Source organism: Schistocerca nitens, chromosome 9 (assembly GCF_023898315.1).
Source record: "Schistocerca nitens isolate TAMUIC-IGC-003100 chromosome 9, iqSchNite1.1, whole genome shotgun sequence".
In the NCBI taxonomy this organism is placed as follows: Eukaryota; Metazoa; Arthropoda; class Insecta; order Orthoptera; family Acrididae; genus Schistocerca; species Schistocerca nitens.
Genome location: NC_064622.1, coordinates 23,189,272 through 23,209,395, shown reverse-complemented (window position 1 = coordinate 23,209,395; position 20,124 = coordinate 23,189,272). Strand labels below are relative to the sequence as shown.

The 20,124-nt window shown below is 40.3% G+C and overlaps 1 protein-coding gene across 1 annotated transcript in view; it reads right to left on the bottom strand.

Annotated features, from left to right (window-relative positions):
• The window catches only part of LOC126204448 (GTPase-activating protein CdGAPr), an 837,561-nt gene that overhangs the window by 21,116 nt on the left and 796,321 nt on the right, over positions 1-20,124 (bottom strand). Inside the window, exon 17 of the mRNA XM_049938835.1 lies at positions 399-1,517. Within this exon, the coding sequence (XP_049794792.1) occupies positions 399-1,517 (1,119 nt within the window). The remainder of the gene's footprint in view (positions 1-398; positions 1,518-20,124) is intronic.

Below are 20,124 nucleotides of genomic sequence, written 5' to 3'. Positions count from 1 at the left end.
GTTAAAAAATAAGTTTTTCTCAAGGAACTTTTTAAAAACGCGGGGGCCATCTTATAGTTGGGTAAATATGGTACTAATGAGAATAAAACCTCTATAATACTAAACATTACAACAACAAAACATGAACAAATAAATAAATACAGAAATAAAAATAGTTCGTTCCATTATGTGAGTGTATACGTTATTAGAAAACTATCAGAATAATGTCATTTTATACGGGACTGAAGAATCAAATAAATTCAACAAAATGAGACCACGTATAAAACCACAACTCTTCACATTTCTACTCTCCAACACTAACATTCCAACACTAACATTACAGAGAGCTCTCTTGTGCTGTAATACGATATGATAAAAAATTAAAAGCACACATTTTCTTTTTTCATTTTTTTACTGACCTTGACTACGTATTTCCTCCAATTCTTGCTTCATCCGCCTCTCACGTAAAATCTCGCGTCCAATCTCAGATTCAAATCGACGCCTATTGTTGTCCAGGGGTAATTTGGAAGTGGGACTGGTTTCACGAATAGGACTACTTCCTGAGGAATCACCAAAATCTTCTGTATCATCCAAATTTGTTTCCAAGAAAGGTGTTGACCTGCTACCACTTCCAGAAGATGTGTTCCTTTTTCTCCTGTGAGGGCTGGTTTCTGCAGATGGTGCACTGTCTTCTGAGTTTTCTTTGTTACTCTGCCTGGAGAGTGAGTTTCTTTCACCACTAAGAAAATTTTCCCGGAAGTAAATATCAGCATTATTTTTTCCCACATAATTATTGTTATTACTACTGCAATCATCCACTGCTGAACCCGAAGGAATTGTAGCACTTTCTATTACTTCTGGTGGGTTTTGACATTCATTATGGTCAGCTGGAGATGCCTGCAGTGTCCTTGAATATTCAGCACTATGATTAGAGTATTTTTCTGGTCCAGTCACGTCTGACGGTTCACTCTCATTGACGCTTTCCTCTGCCACCCCAGGACTACTAACAATATTGTTCCCACTGTCATAACCTACATTCCTATTATCACATAGTCTGTTATCACTTTTCTGAACAGCTCCTCTTGGAACATAAGGATCTATAACTACTGTAATAATATCACTTTGAGTATATGATGTAACACCAGAAGCAAACTCCTCTTGTACACTCTGTGGTGATTGCTGGGATCTTTCTTCTGTTCTCACATTAGCAGAGGCTGCAACACTTCTACCACCTGCAACACTTTCTGTAACCACATTGCAGCTTTCATCATCTAGTAATTCCGAAATTGAACCATCATTAGATGGAGTATCTCTTGTCGAAACAAAAGCATTCTTCACATCATCAGTACTAACAATTTCTGTTTTTTTATGTTTTAGATCACCATTATTTTCTAACTCGTTGTCACAGACTGCGGTTTCTAACAGTGTTGTACTTCCTGCTATATCTGACCCCAGATCCAAATTGGAACTTGTGTCCAATGTTTCATGGTGGCTACTGTCAGAAGGACTCTCACTGATTCTGCTATCTGCTTCTGAAACTGTAACAATACTCAGTATCACACATTTGTAACAAACTAAAATTCACAGCTAAATACACCAAAAACACTTAAAATCACAACAGCAGCAAAGCTATAAGAAGCAAAACTGAGCCACACTCTGCAAGAAATTAAGGTAAATCCATAAAACTATTATTTTTTATCATTCGCCGAGTATGGATGCAAAGAGCACCTGGGGAAATTTGAAATGAACCTATAAATTCATGGCTCTAAGGACACAGTAACACTATGGGAAAATATGTCATATGTAATCCAGGCAAGGTGCTAATGCAGTGACCAGTAGAGTGTGTGTGTGTGTGGGGGGGGGGGGGGGCTGTCAAACTAAGAACCCATAAAAACTCCAATTTTACGAGTGTCTATTATCTGCTTTCAGTCTATCTGGTCAACATTCCAAATGATTTAAAGTATATATCAGCTTCCAATGCAGAGTGCAATGGTTCTGTGAAAATCTAAACTTTACTCACATGGCAAATCATAAAGTGGACTGCTTTTCATCCTCTTTTTTCATACCAAGTGTAGAATAAGTAACTGTAAATTTGGATGACTGCAATTGGTGCAGTGTAGCATTGCGTTATATTTCCACCATTGGATGTGCTGCTATTGCAAAAAAAACATGCTATAGCTCACATAACATATTTTTATGATTGAAAGACTTCATCAGCATGGGGCAGTATTATTGGCTGTTCTCCTCCCTCCATGCAGTGTAATCTGCCATGCCTGGTAAGGCTCTGCAGGTACCTACAAAACACCAACAAGGACACAGAGCTCTACAAAGAGCAGCGTTGGCTGATGCATGGTCTCTTCTACTCAACTTGCTGAAACATCAATCACAAAGCTATGCTGAAACATCAATCACAAAGCTATTTTAACCGAAGCATAATTCAGTGGTAATGGTTCTAGGGCTAGATAGTTCAGATTCTCGCTGTGGTAGATACTTTCATCAATATGGCCTGTAAATCAAGGAGAGGCCCTCACGATCAGTTTTCGATTACCGCACTGTGTCCCACTACTATGGGTTAAAATGTAATCCTCGTATCTGTTTCTCAAGATGTGATCCTACTGATGATCCACGAGTTGAATGAGAACATCTGCTTCACAAGCTGTGACGTGGTTTCAAATGGAACAGTGATCCGAAAATGTATAATACATTTCTTTACTTCACGTCTATGATAATAAATATTTTAGGTCCTCAGACTACAGGTTTCGGTCAGCAATGACTGTCTTCAGATCTGCAGCAAAACACAAATACAACTAGCGGAAGTCTACAGCTTAAAACAATAAAATAGGCCATACATGTGACAATTAAGTGCTTAAAATACGATGAGGTGTACCTGTCCAATATACTGGAGCCATAGTGGCACTGTCAAATTCTAAACACAAAACCAGCAGCCCCAGCATCATCACAAACATATAAATTATAGTATATACTACTGTCATCTTGTCAGCAGTGCTACTGTTCAAAACAAACTGTTGTATAGTAGCCACAAAATGTTTGTGTCACAAGCTCAGCAGATGTCACTTCTGTAGGTGCACACATGTTCAAAAATACAGCCAGTGAAGTCTGTAACAGACTTACCAGTTGTTAAAGTCATCACAGTAATAAAACACAATAAATTAAGGCATGACAAAAATCAGATTATTAAAAAGGAAAAAGTTAATTGACAATAATTCTGATACGCTCTAGAGGTGAATTTCAGATGAAAATACAAACGCATAACTAATAACCAGCTTATGGAGTACACTGAATAATATATAAATGACAAAAACAAACAGCAAAAGAAGCCCAGTGAACGGAAACATACTGTAGCAAATATTCAGCGCCCTCTGTTGGCGCTACCACCAGAATGCCGCATTGGTGAGAAGTGGTTGGAGGAATGTAACAGCCATAGGTCCTCTAATACTCTGCGACATGCTGTTCTCAGAAAATAGTGATAAAACACTATACCAGTCCATTAACAAGATTATCTAGTTAGTGAAACATTTTATATAAACAGAGAAGGGACAAGAAAACACTAGAGTTATACTCTCAACATAAGAAAACACTGGGCATTTTCCGCAATTTGTTTTTGTCATTTTTATACCATTCTGTGTATTCCATAAGCTAGTTATTACTTACATCTTAATATTTTCATCTAAAATTTGCCACTAGAGCATATAAGAATTATTGTCACTTAACTTTTTTCCTTTTGAACAATCTAACTTCCGTTGTTCTATAGCATTTTATTACTGTAATGACTTTTACACCTGGCAAGCCTACTACAGACTTGACTGACTGTATTCTTCTTTTTCTTCTATATCATACAATTATATCATTGAAGAATGTGTATACACCTACAGCAACATCTCTGGTGAGCTAGCAACACAATCAATTTGCGGCTACTGTACAGCAGTCTGTTTTCAACAATAGCACTGCTAACAAGATGACTCTAGTATGTAACATAATTTATAAATGTGAGACAATCCTGGCACTGATTTTGTGTTTGGCATTTGACGAGGCAACTATGGCACCAGTGTATTAGGATATGTTATTTATAAAACAGATACGCCTTATCATATTCAAAACACATAATTTTCACATGTATGTCAGTAACCCTTTTGTTTGTGGCCCATTTTATTGTTTTAAGCTGTAGACATCCACATGTCATATTTGTGTTTTTCTGCAGATCTGAGGACAGTCACTGCTGACCGAAGCTGTTTGTCTGAGGACCTACAGTATTTGTGATCACAAACATGAAATAAAGATATTTAAGAACATTCGTGATCCTCTAGGTGCTATCAGAAATGTTTTCTACAGACATTGGGTTTCACCCTCCGCCCCTATCATCAACTACACAATGAAACTCAATGCTATAGTTCACAATTATCTACACAAAACACACATACTAAGTCATACAAATCATGCATCATAAAACAACAGTTCCAGTATTCAAGAAAGAAAATACCCAGTCCTATTAGGTGGCCGAACAAACGCTTCACATCTCCCAGCCAACGAGACATATACATACCCCCCCTCTCCTCTCTGTCAATAATTGTCAGCAGGACACAATGGAAAAGGCAAGTCATGGTAAAACATATAAATGACATACAATCCTGCATTCTTTAAATCTACCGAGAAGAGCTAAGTTTAAAGACCTGCTGAATGTACCATCTTATTACCAGAAAACATTGCTTTCACAACAGCTCAATGTTCACCATATACAGGTAATTTCTGCCTTAAGATCCACCCCTCCCCAATAACAATGCTGTGCACTCTGTGCCTGCTCTCATTGTGGATGTATAAGTCTAATACCAATTTGTTGCAATGTTAGGGTGCAGGCTTTATGACCACCTTGCAAATTCAGTAATCAAAAATGCAAAATGTGAAGATAAAAATTTCCCTGCATAATGCATAATGAACATTACAGACATGCTTAACCTTCAATTGTTATGGTGATGAGAAGGAAAGTTGCCACTCACCATATAGTGGAGATGCCGACACGCAGGTAGGCACAACGAAAAGACACTCACAATTACAGCTTTCGGCCATTGGCCTTCGTCAACAATAAATAAACATGCACGCACGCACGCATAAATGCAACTCACATACACAACTGCTATCTCAGGCAACTGAAATCACACTGCGAGCAGCAGCACCGGTGCACGATGGGAGTGGCGACTGGGTGGGGGTAAGGAGGCTGGGGCAGGGAGGGGGAGGGGGAGGGATAGTGATAGTGATAGTATGGTGGGGGTGGCAGACAGTGAAGTGCTGCAGGTTAGATGGAAGGCAGGGGGAGGGGGAAGTAGCAGAAAAGGAGAGAAATAAAAAGACTTGGTGTGGTGGTGGAATGATGGCTGTGTAGTGCCGGAATGGGAACAGGGAAGGGACTGGATGGGTGAGGACAGTGACTAGCGAAGGTTGAGGCCAGGAGGATTATGGGAACGTAGGATGTATTGCAGGGGAAATTCCCACCAGTGCAATTCAGAAATGCTGGTGTTGCTGGAACAGGTCCATATGGGACAGGCTGTGAAGCAGTCATTGAAATGAAGGATATTATGTTTGGTAGCATGTTTAGCAACAGGGTGGTCCACTTGTTTCTTTGCCACAGTTTGTCAGTGGCCATTCATGCAGACAGACAGCTTGTTGGTTGTCATGCCTACATAGAATGCAGCACATTGGTTGCAGCCTAGCTTGTAGACCACATGACTGGTCTCACAGGTGGCCCTGCCTTTGATGGGACAGGTGATGTTAGTGACCAGTCTGGAGTACGTGGCAGTGGGAGGATGTATGGGAGAGATCTTGTATCTAGGTCTACTGCAGGGGTATGAACCATGAGGTAAGGGATTGGGAGCAGGGATTTTGTAAGGATGGACGAGTATATTGTGTAAGTTCAGTGGACGGCGGAATACTGCTGTGGGAGGGGTGGGAAGACATTTCTCATTTCTAGGCACAATGAGAGGTAATCAAAACCCTGGTGGAGAATGTAATTCAGCTGCTCCAGTCCTGGGTGGTACTGAGTTATGAGGGGAATGTTCCTCTGTGGCCGGATGGTAGGACTTTGGGAGGTGGTGGGAGACTGGAAAAATAAGGCACAGGGGATTTGTTTCTGTACAAGTTTGGGAGGATAATTACAGTCAGTGAAGGCTTCAGTGAGACCCTCAGTATATTTCGGGAGGGACTGCTCGTCACTGTTGATGCAACGACCACGGATGGCTTCTGCACAGAAGGGACTTCTCTGTATCCTTAACTTTCCAGTCTCCCACCACCTCTAAAGTCCTACCGTCCAGCCACGGAGGAACATTCCCCTCGTAACTCGGTACCACCCAGGACTGGAGCAATTGGATTACTTTCCCAACCAGGGTTTCACCGAACCTACACAATATACTCGTCCATCCTTAAACAACCCCTGCTCCCAATCCCTTACCTCGTGGCTCATACCCCTGTAATAGACCTACATACAAGACATGTCCCATACATCCTCCCACCACCATATACTCCAAACCGGTCACTAACATCACCTATCCCATCAAAGGGAGGGCTACATGTGAAACCAGTCATGTGATTTACAAGCTAAACTGCAGCCACTGTGCTGCATTCTATGTAGGCATGACAACCAACAAGCTGTCTGTCCACATGAATGGCCAGCGACAAACTGTGTCAAAGAAACAAGTGGACCACCCTGTTGCTGAACATGCTGCCAAACATAATATCCTTCATTTCAATGACTGCTTCACAACCTGTGTCGTATGGATCCTACCCATCAACACTAGCTTTTCTGAATAGCAAAGGTGGGAACTTCCCCTACAATACATCCTACATTCCCGTAACCCTCCTGCCTCAACCTTTGTTAGTCACTGTCCTCACCCATCCAGCCCATTCCCTGTTCCCATTCCAGCACTACACAGCCGTCATTCCACCACCACACCCACTCTCTTTATTTCTCTCCCTTTCTGCTACTTCCACCTCCCCCTGCCCTCCATCTACCCTGCAGCACTTCACTGTCTGCCACCCTCACCATACTATCCCTCTCCCTCGCCCTCCCAAACCAGTGCGCGCGTCAATTGTTGACAAAGGCCAATGGCCAAAAGCTGTATTTGTGAGAGTCTTTTTGTTGTGCCTATCTGCGACTCAGTATCTCTGCTATATGGTGAGTGACAGCTTCCCTTCTCATAATATTCTTACATTCCATTCTGAATTTTCCATTGTTTAATTGTTATGGTGATTTATTTGTAAATAAAATTTTATAAGCTAAAGTGATAAATGGAGACACATCTATTATGATTATTTTTAATATTACTTTCATATGTTGTTTTTCTGTGCTCTGTAGTTCCTGTCTACATTTTGCTACACTGTGCACTTCTCCAGTAATTAGTAGTACTTTATAAGATGACCTTCTGACACTACAACACAGTTATTACTACTGAAATATAATTTTTTTTCTTATTCCATATATTATTGTGATTATTATTCGATCTCACTGACAATATCAAATGTTGTATAAATATTGTGAACTACACACAGTCTGGCAAAGGGAAACAAGAAACTTTCTATGTTAGTGTTTCAACACTGTACTGCCAGCAGTTGTTTGGAACCAATATTCAGCTGTTGTGAACACACTGCCACTTAGCAATCTTGCTGCACTTGTGTGGTACAGAACACGCTATCACCTTGAGTATGTTTTACAAGCAGGATGATAGTGTGATTGCTGCTTATAAGGTATTTCGACAGCACTACCAGCTAGGACATCATGGATATGTCTTATCTACTCGTGCAGTTACAACATGGGTGTGCAAGTTTGAAGAAACTGGTTCAGCAGTGAAAAAGAAGTCTCCAGGTGATGTTCCCTTGGTACGGATCCCAGAGAACATTGCAGCTATTCGAGTTTCCATCAAGAGGAGCCCCTCACTCCTCCATTCAACTACTCATCTGTGCTGGAGACTGGGCAATGAAGCATACAAACAATACTGCACGAATTTATGTTCCTCCCCTGTAAGTTACAGACTGTGCAGCAGTTAAATCCACAAGACGCTGTGTCATGTAGGGAGTTTAGCAAATGGGTGTTGGCTAAAATAGACACTGATGCCAATTTTCTTAACAGCATATGGATGTCAGACAAAGCCCACTTCCACCTTAATAGTTACATTAAGTAACAGAATTTCCATTACTAGGCATGGGAAAATCCTTGAGAATTTCACAAGTGGCCATTACAAAGTGCCAAGCTTACAGCATCGTGAGCTGTATGATGTCATTATATCACTGGCCTTTACTTTTTTAATGCAATGATGGCATTGCAACAACAACAACATTTGCACGGTGTGTTGATATTCTTGAAACATTATTCACACTGAGACTGTATGATCTTAACATCGAAAATGTATGGTTTCAGCAGCATGGAGCCATGTCACATACTGCTTGACAGTCACTGGAAGCCACTTGCTAACTGTTTGGAAAGTGTGTCATTTTACGTAATGGTGTCATTTCACGGCCTGCAAGTTCCCCTGATCGTAACGTATACGAGTTCTTCCTGTAGGGAACATCTTAAAAGTAATGTGTACAGCTTATATCCGTGAACTGAAACAGAAGATTTACAATGAAATCACTGCCATTACCCAAGACATGCTACACCGAGCATTCCAGAGTTTCCATAATAGGCTATTATAATGTGAACGCCAAAAGGGAGTACACCTTCTTGAAGCCATTTTGAAGAACTAAAGTGACAGTTTGTGACACTTTGTAATGAAGACATAAATGGCACACTGTTTACATGCACACTTGACAATAAAAAAAAAAATTCCTGTGTTTATTTGTGCAAATTGCGTTACTTCAAAATTTAGAATTCCCTCTGCCACCATGTGTAAACTACATAAACATTTGCAATTACAATATTATGTGAAATGTTAGACACACATATGCATCATCAGAGAGTCAGTATTGTGTTAACTCTGAAACTGTCAGAGTGATTGACCAAAACAGAATCTTTCATATTGTAATTATTCTTTTGACGAGTCGAATGGTGGCTGTCAAGAGCAATGGTGGTAGTGGAACATCAAGAGAGGGAGGATGCAAAAGATGGTGGCATTTGCGTGACAGAGAGGAGAATGAAAGGTATTTGTGATTGTGAGGTGCAACACAAAAACTGTATGATTAAATTACTACTAGTCTTTATCTGTGTAAAAGGCTTGTTAGTGGTATATAGATGAAAAACATAATTTTGCATGAAATGTGACTGCAAACTCTGGTGATCATTTACCTAATTCATTACATGGTACACGATTCTAATCCAACTCTCATGTATTCTGAGTGCCATGCTACAATTGATGATTTAAATGATACATGACACTCAATTCTATTACCAGAAAGTAAATGTTAATAATTCTCAATATGAGATTTAGATTTTTTTGTAATAATTAACTCCCTGATCAAACTTTTTTAATAATAACAGAAGTTTTGGAATTAAAGTTTGTGAATACAGCTGAAAAGAATATGATTGAATAATTTCCTTTTATATTTGATCTTATTGATTTTGAGTATTTATTGTAACAACATGTATTGATGTCTTGGCTGTCGCATTCCAACAATGTCATTGCGTTGTGCTATTTATCTGCTGAAAGTAGTAATACCTCTTTCACTATAGCTTTGATATGTTGGTGGCAGAAGCAGATAAATTCTACAGCTCTGACCTCCCACATACCTACTGTCCCTACATGCAACAATATTTAAGTTCCCTAGTTTTCACCCACTGTCTTGTTGAGTAAAGAGGTCTTCTAATGCCTGGGTAAAAAATACTTTGTGCATGTGATAATGTAGCCACAAAACTTAGGGAATAGATTGCAGATTCTAACATGATACAGACACCGCATCCTATGTAGAACATTATGCAAATGAATATGAGACAAATAATGAGCCTGAGAGTGAAAATGACCACATTTTAAAGAGTGATAATAATACAGATACTGAGCAAGACGTAGAAGTGATGATTCAGAGGATGTGGCTGCAATATCTCAATAAAGCTATAAAGGAAAAAATCTATGCCACCAAGAAGCACTTGCATTCATATATCATACCTGCTGTGAGGTCCATCGTGCTCGAGTGGAAGAGCCAATGTGAGATTAATTTTTTGTCATTAGAAGTGAGTGTTTACATCTTAAAAATCCTTAAATACAGGGCGTTTCAAAAAGAAAGAGCAGATTTCAAACATTTATTTCTCAAAAACTACAAATGATAGAAACACAATTCCAACGGTCCTTCACTCAATATGAGTACCAAATGTTACACAACAAATATCAAAACTGTACCTCAATATGAGCACCATTTGTTACACGACAAATATCAAACCGGTATCTCATTTCTTGCCACACACGACGCAACTGGTCTTTAGTTACCGAATTCACGGCCGCAACAATTCGATGTCGTACCTCTTGAAGAGTAGCGGGCATAGGTGGGACATAAACACAGTCCTTTATGTACCCCCACAAATAAAAATCGCAGGGTGTAAGGTCTGGTGACCTGGGAGGCCACAGACGATGACATTGATCTTGTGCTCCTGCTCTTCCAATCCACCGTCCTGGAATGGTGTTATTTAGGTACCGTCGTACAGGTTCAGAGAAGTGTGGTGGGGCGCCATCTTGCATGAAGATGAAGTGATTTGAATCTTCCTGAAGTTGAGGAAATAGCCAGTTTTCTAACATGTCCAGGTAAATGGTTCCTGTGATAGTTTTCTCCATGAAAAAGAAAGGTCCATAAACTTTGTTTACCGAAATTGCACAAAAGACTCACCAAGTCTCTTTCATGTTGAATAACGTCCCTCGGAGTTTCACTCGCCCAAATTCGTACGTTATGCCGATTAACTTTACCAGAAATGTGAAACGTTGATTCATCTGAAAAAATTAATCGTTCGGCAAAATTGTCCTCTTCCATGTCCTGTAGAATTGCAGTTGAAAATTCGAACCTTTTGTTGTGGTCGTCAGGACGCAATGCTTGCAATAACTGCAGTTTGTACGGCTTCATGTGCAGACGGTTACTCAGAACGCGCCATACCGTTGTTTTAGACATGTTTAGTTCGTGACTTGCCCGTGCCGTGGATTTTCTAGGGCTCCTTTCGTAAGCTGCACGGACACGCTCGACATTTTCATCCGATGTGCGTGGACGACCCGTGCTTTTTCGCTTGCAGATGCAACCATCTTCTACGAATCTGTGATGCCACTCATAAATTTGCTTATGACGAGGCGGCTGTTTGTTGAATTGACGGCGGAATGCACGTTGCACACCAACAATGGACTCTAACTTTGCAAATTGCAGCACACAAAATGATCGTTCCTGTGGTGTCGTCGCCATTTTCCTACAAACAAACGCCAGCGCCACTGCGGATTTGCATGGAACTTCTGCGCGGACCATTGAAAAACTTTGAACCTTTCTCTGACAAGAAACGTTTGAATTGTGTTTCTATCATTTGTAGTTTTTGAGAAATAAATGTTTGAAATCTGCTCTTTCTTTTTGAAACGCCCTGTATATGTTTAAAATATTGTGATGTATACATGTATAATCCAATTTTCTGAATAGTTTCATGATTATATATATTTTTCTAACTGGGGTAAAAAATACCCCAAATGTGTAGTAAAGTCACAAAAATACATGTGTACGATTACGAGTTAATGTGGCAATACCTGCTCCCATCTCAATTGCACTGGCACCTTGCCATCCATCAAAGTTCAGCAGGACACAAGGTGCCAGCCCATCTCATGTTATTTAATAAGCTCATGCTCGCACACGGTATCTGAGCTCACTCACCAGGAGGCATCCTTTTGCGAAAGCGATGACAACTGAGTATCGAGAGCAGCTCACGCTTCCACCATCCAGTGCCACCACTTGGAAATATCTAATGCTTTTCTATTTAAGCTGAGAGCAGAGTGGCTTCTGGTCCATTTGTAATGTTACACGCAATATATAACTCCATTCCACTCACGGATCTGTTTGTTATCATGTACTAACCTGGCAATGTACAAGGACAATTTTCTGTTTTAAAGTGATTTATTGTTTCTGAGTTTTTCAGTTGTGTTCTTTACTTTAGAAGTGGTGACAAGTAAGGTTCGTTCTTAAATGTTTCATGCAAATTCACGATGTCAACAGGCACATCTTTGGAGGTCGTCCTACGAAGTTTATTACAGTAGCAAATGGAAAACCAGCATCGCTAACAAAAATGCAGCAACATGGCCATGCCGGACAGTGTATTGATGGATCTGTTAACGAGTCCTCAAATTTTACCGACCTACCCACCTACGACGACGACACTGAAAACTAGTAATCGTATAAAAAACACACGTGGCAAAACTCTGCAGCCTTTGAGATAGCAGACATTGACTCCATCAAAGCTCTTTTTCTGTCTTAGATTTTGCCACAAATTTATCAGTTGTTACGGAAGTTGGCCCCCTTCAGTATCTGAGATCTCTGTCAAAATGTGTCATTTGCTCGATTCTTATTACCACGAGCATATTCGTGTCATTTCAGCAAGAGTGAAGTTTTATCAATACAGAAAGCAACCCCATCAACTTTACCATACTTGGGCTGTAAAACTGCAGGGGTTAAGTCACAAATGCCGTTTCATTATCGGTACATCTCAGGAATCTTATTCAGATATTACGGTCGAGATGTTATCGTATAGGCAGTTCCCAATAACGAAGTTCGACAAAGGACATTGCAATCTGAGGATCCCCTTTTAGAAGTAATACTCTGGATACCACAATGAAGTTTCACGTGCCAATGGGTGCCAGTTACATCTTTGGGCTGACACAGACACGGTCAACTCCGACAGCAACAGGCAGGTACGTGTTAGCACGCCCTCAGAAGAGGAGGCCACTGCAGTCAGTGTGCTTGGCCACCACGTTATACACAGACATGGCCACACCTGGAAACTCTCCCCAAGCTTTTGTCCAGCATGTTCTGTCCAACATGACCACCAGCTAGCTTCTCCAAAGCACTGGGCATTGGGCCATATGTGTCATAAGAGAGACCACGTTCCGACTGCCTCGCCCGGTCTGCTCCCGTCGTGCCTCTCACATTTCAACCTACGGATATTGTGTATTGATGCGACTTATTAAGCCTTCAGGTGGACAACAGTACAGCAACCCTGCTACTAAATTCTGCTACTAATTTACGCCTCGGTTCCTCTCCGCTGTTGGATACTTCGTACCATCTTGTCAGTTACAATAGACAGCAGTTTCCTCCTCTTGGCCAGTTTTTTGTGGAAACAACATACAAAGTGGTGGTTCAGCCAATAACATTTCTAGTAGTGGACCATGTATTTACAGATAATCTGTTTGGTTTGGATCCATTCTGGACATTTGGATTTACAATCTCAGATTCCATTCATTTAGTGTCAAATCTTGTACACTATCAAGAGTTGGATGATTTGTGCAAAGAATATTCAGTCCTTTTATCACCTGGATACGATGCAACCCCATTTTTTCTGTGCCAGACCTGTACGGCTCGCACTGCGCTACTTCACAAGCGTCGTACGGTGTGTGGTGGAGGATACCTCGTACCACTAGTAGTCAGTGTGCTACCCCATTATCAAGAAGCTGACAGTGAAGTCAGTGTCCACGACTGATACGTATCCCATTCCTCACTCAGATAAACTTACGATGAAGCTGCCATACGGACCATATTTTTCAGAACTTGATGTATTGGAAGCATATTTACAGCTGCTAGCTGATGAAGAATATTTGTCACAGAAAGCCAGTTGAAACCTGAAATTGATTGCAGTGAGATTTTTGGGGAAAATTGAAGTTTTTATCAAAAGGCTAGGCTAATGGGGAAGGAAGCTCGGGTGGGCAAGACTCAGTATCGGGGGTGCGCATAAAAATGGTAACGAGATCGTTCTGTCGCCCACCGGACTCACTTCCTGATGTAGCAGAAAACTTTAGAGAAGACCTCAGTTCGTCTGTACGCCAGTTCCCCGATCCTAATGTAATCGTCGACGGAGGCTTTAATCGTCCGACATTCGACATTGAAACAATTTCAGTATTGTTAGTGATGAGTGTGACAAGAAATCCTGGGATACATTACTAAATGCTTTCTCTGAAAACTACTTAGAATAGATAGTTCAGAATCACACCCAGGATGGAAATTTATTCCATCTAATGGCAACAAATAGACCTGAGCTCTTTGAGTATGTCCACATCAAAACTGGTATCACTGATCATGATGCAGTTGTGCCAACAATGATTACATATGTACAAAGGACAACTAAAACAAATAGAAAGGTATATATGTTCAGTAAAGTAGATAAAAAAGTGGTAGTGTCACATCTCAATCAGGAACTTGAAGCTTTCAGCACAGGGCAGGAGTGTGCACAGGAACTATGGCTCAAGTTTAAAAAAATAGTTGACCATGCACTGGACAAATATGTACCCTGCAGAACAAGGTATACAGTCACTCTAAGAAAACTTCTAAAGAAACAGAGACTACAACACAGAAGGTGTAAAACAAAGCATAGGATTACAGATTGAGAGATGCTGAATGAAACTCATTTGGGTGACAAGAGAGTAATGTGTAAAGCCTTCAGTGTCGCCGTAGCTGAATAGCCTTCAGTGTCTACCGTAGCTGAATATGGTCAAATCACCTTTTACTGAAGTTAGTGTCCTGTCACTCGTGAATGAGACAGGAACTGAAATTGAGGACAGCAAAGTAAAAGCTGAAATGCTTAACTCTATTCTCAAATTTTCGTTTACAAAGGAAAACCCGTGAGAATTGTCCCTATTTAATCCATGTACCACTGAAATCATGAGTGGAATAACTGTTAGTATCAGTGGTGTTGAGAAACAAATGAAATCGTTGAAACTGAACAAAGCTCCAGGACCCGATGGAATCCCTATCTCATTCTATACTGAATTTCCAGCTGAGTTAGCCCCTCTTCCTAGTGTAATCTCTTTTACACCACCCAAACAAAAAACTGTGCTCCGTAGTTGGAAGAAAGCACAGGTCACATCTGTTTGCAATGATATAAGGAAAGCTATGGATCAAGATCATAAGGTAGACACACTATTTCTTGATTTCCAAAAAGCATTTGACTCTGCAGAAAATCTATGCCTACTGTCAAAAGTATAATAATATTGTGTGTCAAACAAAATTTGTGACTGGATTAAGGATTTTCCGGTTGGCAGGATGCAGCAGGTTATCTTGGATGCAGAGTCATAGTCAGTTATATCATAGTCAGTTATAGAAGTAACTTGGCATGTGTCCCAGGAAAGTGTATTGGGACCCTTGCTATTCATGTTGTATATTAATGACCTTGCAGATACTATTAACAGTAACCTCAGACTTTTTGCGGATGATGCAATTATCTATAATGAAGCACTCTCCAAAAGAAGCTGCGTAAATATTCAGTCAGATACTGTCAACTTGTTTTAAATGTTCAAAAATGTGAAATTGTGCTCTTCACAAAATGAAAGAACATAGTATCCTATGACTATAAATAATATCAATGAGTCACAGTTGGAATCACTCAGTTTCTACAAATACCTGGGTTTAACATTTGGTAGGGATATTAAATGGAATGATAACATATGCTCAGCAGTGGGTAAAGCAGGTGGTACTCTTTGTTTTATTAATAGAATACTGGAAAAATGCAATCAGACTACAAAGGGGATTGCTTACAAATCACTTGTGCGACCCAGTCTGGAATATTGCTCAAGTGTGTGGAACCAGTGCCAGATAGGACCAACAGGGGGTATTGACTGTATACAGAGAAAGGCAGCACAAATGGTCAGTTTTGTGTGACCTATGGGAGAGAGTCACAGGGATGCTGAAGAAACTAAACTGGCAGACCCTTGAAGATAGACTTAAACTATTCCGAGAAAACACATTTACAGAGTTTCAAGAACCAGCTTTAAAGGATGACTCTAGGAACGTACTACAACCCCCTATGTATTGGTCACATAGGGATCTTGCAGACAAGATTAGATTAATTACATGACACAAAGAGGTATTCGAACAATTGGTCTTACTGCACTGCATACACAAATGGAACAGGAAGAAATTCTAGTAACTGGTGCAATGGGACGTATCCTCTGTCGTGCACTTCACAGTGGTCTGCAGAGTACTAGAAAGCAAGTCAGCTTCTCGTTGTGAATAAGCCATACAACCCATACCATTTTAAGTATTTGGTTTTAGGTGTTGCAAGTGCACCTGCTAGTTTTCAGCATTACTTGGAACAGCTTACTCAATGCATTCCTTGTCCGCCACCACAGCTCGTCATGCCAGCGCCTGGGTTCGATTCCCGGCTGGGATGGAGACTTTATCCACTCAGGGAGGGACTGGATGTTTGTGTCATCTTCATCATCCTCACTTCATCCTCATCGACGCGCAAGTCACAGAAGTGGCGTCACCTCAAAAGACTCGCACCAGGAGATCAGGTCTACCCGCCGGGAGGGCCTCGCCACACGACATTTCAATGCATTCCTTGTTGTAACAATTACTTCGACATTTGGGTTGCCCGAGGACCATCTTTGCAAGCTTGGTCTTTCGTTTCAGACCTTGTATGACACGAGTCTTAGGTGCAATTTGGAAAAGTTGCATTCCTGCCAACCCTCTATAGAACAGTTGAGGCATGTTGCCTCTTATCAGGAGATTCAGCTACCTGACAGGCACATAGACGCTATATTGGCCCTTCTGTGTCCTCCGAATGTGAAGGAGCTTCAAGCATTCTTACACAAAGTTGCATAATAGCACGAGTTACTTCTGCAGGGATCCTTGGTTTCCTATCCCCTAAATCAGTTGCTTAAGAAGGGTGCCACCTCTGAGTGGATCCTATCTGCTATCATAGATTCAAGACATTGAAAGGTGGTTTGCATTCCATTCCGTACATGGCCACCTATCAGCCAGGGCTCCAGTTTGTGGTTGCAACAGACACATCACAATATGGCATTGGGGTGTTATCTCAGCATTGTGAAGATGGCTCAGCCCATCACTTTTGTGTCAAAAACACTTAATGATGCACAGAAGACATATTCTCAGACAGAGAAAGAGGCTCTTATAATAAGTTTCATGTGTTTATCTACTGTATTAAGTTTCATTTGGTGACTGATCACAAGCCATTAGTGCTCCTTTTTAGTCCCATGGCACACTTGCTGGTGTGCTCACACAAGCAGTGCCACAGACGGTATGGACATCACCTTCCTGAGCACTGAATACCATCCTATGCAACGGAGGAGGGATGCTCGGATGGCACCGGCTAAAAGGTGCTCCGACAAGAGGTGAGGGGGCTGCAGTAACCCCAACCCACTGACGTTCAGCAGGACATGTGGTGCTGACCCGTTACATGTTATTTAATCAGCCCACATTGGTGTACAATGTCTAAGCTCACTCGCTAGGAGTGGGCACTTTCAGACAATGCCAACAGCCAAGTATCAAGAGCAATGTGTGCATCCACCATCCAGCACCACAACATGGAAACATCTAATGTTTTTCTAGTTAACCCCGGAGTAGAATGTTTCTGGCTCATCCTGTAATGTTCCGTGCAATATCTAACTTCACTCTGCTTGTTATACTGGTACCAACTGGCAGTGTACAAGGACACTGTATTGAATTTGTTTTTGGTTTCTGTTTTAAAATGATTTATTTTTTAACGAGTTTCTCAATTGTGTGTGTGAGTGTAAGGGTTACATATATGTCATGCAGCATCATTACTGTGTTGTATTCAGTAGTTACCCATTTATTTAATATTCTGTTTATCATCATACTATGATTATGAAGGCCATCTTAACAAAATTACTCTAATTGCACTATACTTATAATACAGTGTTTGCAGCGCTAGAGGAATAAATTACAATCTCCGTTATTAGCTGTATAATTTCTCATATCATTTCAGTTGAAATACCTCAGAATTGATAGCTTATTCCAATTTATTAGGTACCCAATAATGACAGTCTAACTAAATTGAGCTGGACAGTATTTTATATGTGTGTGTGTGTGTGTGTGTGTGAGAGAGAGAGAGAGAGAGAGAGAGAGAGAGAGAGAATCAACAGCACTTCCATTGCAGCACACAATACATCTCTTATCCTAATTTAGAAGCATCAGTTTGGTTGCCTGTCATCTCATACTTATGTTGGGTCCGATTTATGTTCAGATACTGAAGTAGTTTCAGACAAAACTTGTTTCAGAAATAGGTACAAGACATTGCATAAAAGGCACTGAAATCTATGCACCAATCATGAAGAAGAAGAAGAAGACCTTTATGAAGAGTTACAAAGTTGATTAGTGACAGCAAATTCCACTACAAGATGTTAATGGACAATTTTAATAAAAAAGTAGGAGAAAACTTATAGAATAATTCTATAGTGGGAAAATTCTCGTATGATACTAGAAATGACAAACTTCAAATGTCACCATAATTTGTTGGCAAAGTAATATTTGCCCTTAATGTACTCTTCCAGAATATATGGGAAACAAATAGAAAAACAACATGGCAAGGACCATATACAACTAAAAATTAAAATGACTGAATTATGTCAAATAATAAATAAATTGTATAGAGAATGATGCAGCATTAAACCACTTGCAAGCTGCAAGTATTCATAACATTTTAAGATGAAATGTACAATCTAGAGGACTCCTCAAAAAGAAATCAGAGAACAGGGAGGTGTACCACATTAAAACACCAATCAAGAATTTCAGTGTCTTAGAAACTAAATATTATAAAAACTTAAACAAAAGCAGCAGTTATTTATCCAAGGTAATTATGCAAACTACAGTTTGCTAGTACAAAGAAACCAAATGGAAAGAACATCTCAAGTGGTATTATCCAGCTGTTAAAGACAAGGCAAGGGATTCAAACGGTAAAAGGACATGATAGAATAAGCTAAATTAAACAAAGCTGTCCAGAAATATGTTGAGAGAGATCTGCATTCTACATCCATTCTCTGCAAACCATTGTGAAGTTCCTGGCAGAGGGACTTGTAAATATTTTTATCTTTACTACACAGTACCTATAGGAGCGATACGAAGGGACTATAGTATATTCCTAGATTCTTTACTTAACACAGGTTCTCGAAAATTTATAAGTACACTATTGCCTTATGGTTAATGTCTATCTTCAAGTGTCTGCCTGTTAGGGTTTCTCAGCATTTCTGTGAGGCCTCCTCACAAGTCAAACAACCCTGGTACCATTAATTCGTGCTGCCCTTCTCTGCATACATTCCGTATTTGTGTTAGTCCTACAACTGCAAGTGCCACACACATGAGCGATATTCTAGGACGGTCCCCACAAATTGTTACATCTACACATATTTGTGTGATTCAGCTAATTCCAGTCATGACTCACCGATATTGTAATTGCAGGATATTATGTATTTGAAGTGCAGAATTTTACCTTCTGAAAATTTAAAGCAAGTTACCAATCTTTTGACCACTTTGAAATCTTACCAGGATCGGGCTGAATGTACATGCAGTATTTTTCAGACAGTATTTCGTTATAGGCAAATACACCATCTACAAAAAGCCAGAGGTTCTGATTAGTATTGTCTGCCAGGTCATTAATATACAGCAACAACAACAAAGGTTCCAATACACTTCCCTGGCACATGACTATAGTTACTTCACCATCTGCTGATGGACTCAACATCCAAGATAATATGCTGATCCTCCCTACCAATAAATCCTCAATCCAGTTGTAAATTTTATTTGATACCACACATGATCATAGTTTCATTAAGAAGCTTTGGTGTGGTACGGAGTCAAATGTTTTTTCAGAATTCAAGAAATACTGTAACCACCTGATTGGCTTTATCCATAGATCTCAGAAAGTCATACGAGAAAGATTTGTGTGAAGTTTAGCATGACTGGTATTTTTAAAATCCACATTTGTAGGCATGCAGGTGGTCATTCTGTTAGAGAGCTCAGGATATGAGAATATACAACGAGAACTTTTTGAGAGAGAAAGAGAAAATTGCATACGGTAACCAAAACGCATAAGCATCTGAACGGGGTAGAGGGGGGGGGGGGGGGGTGGACAAGTGGGGTACACTTGCCCCTCCTGGCCTCTGGAACATGTAGCTTTTATTGCTGCACGAGTCTCATGCTTTTCTAGAGATTCTACTAAAACTCAAGTTCAGTCTAATC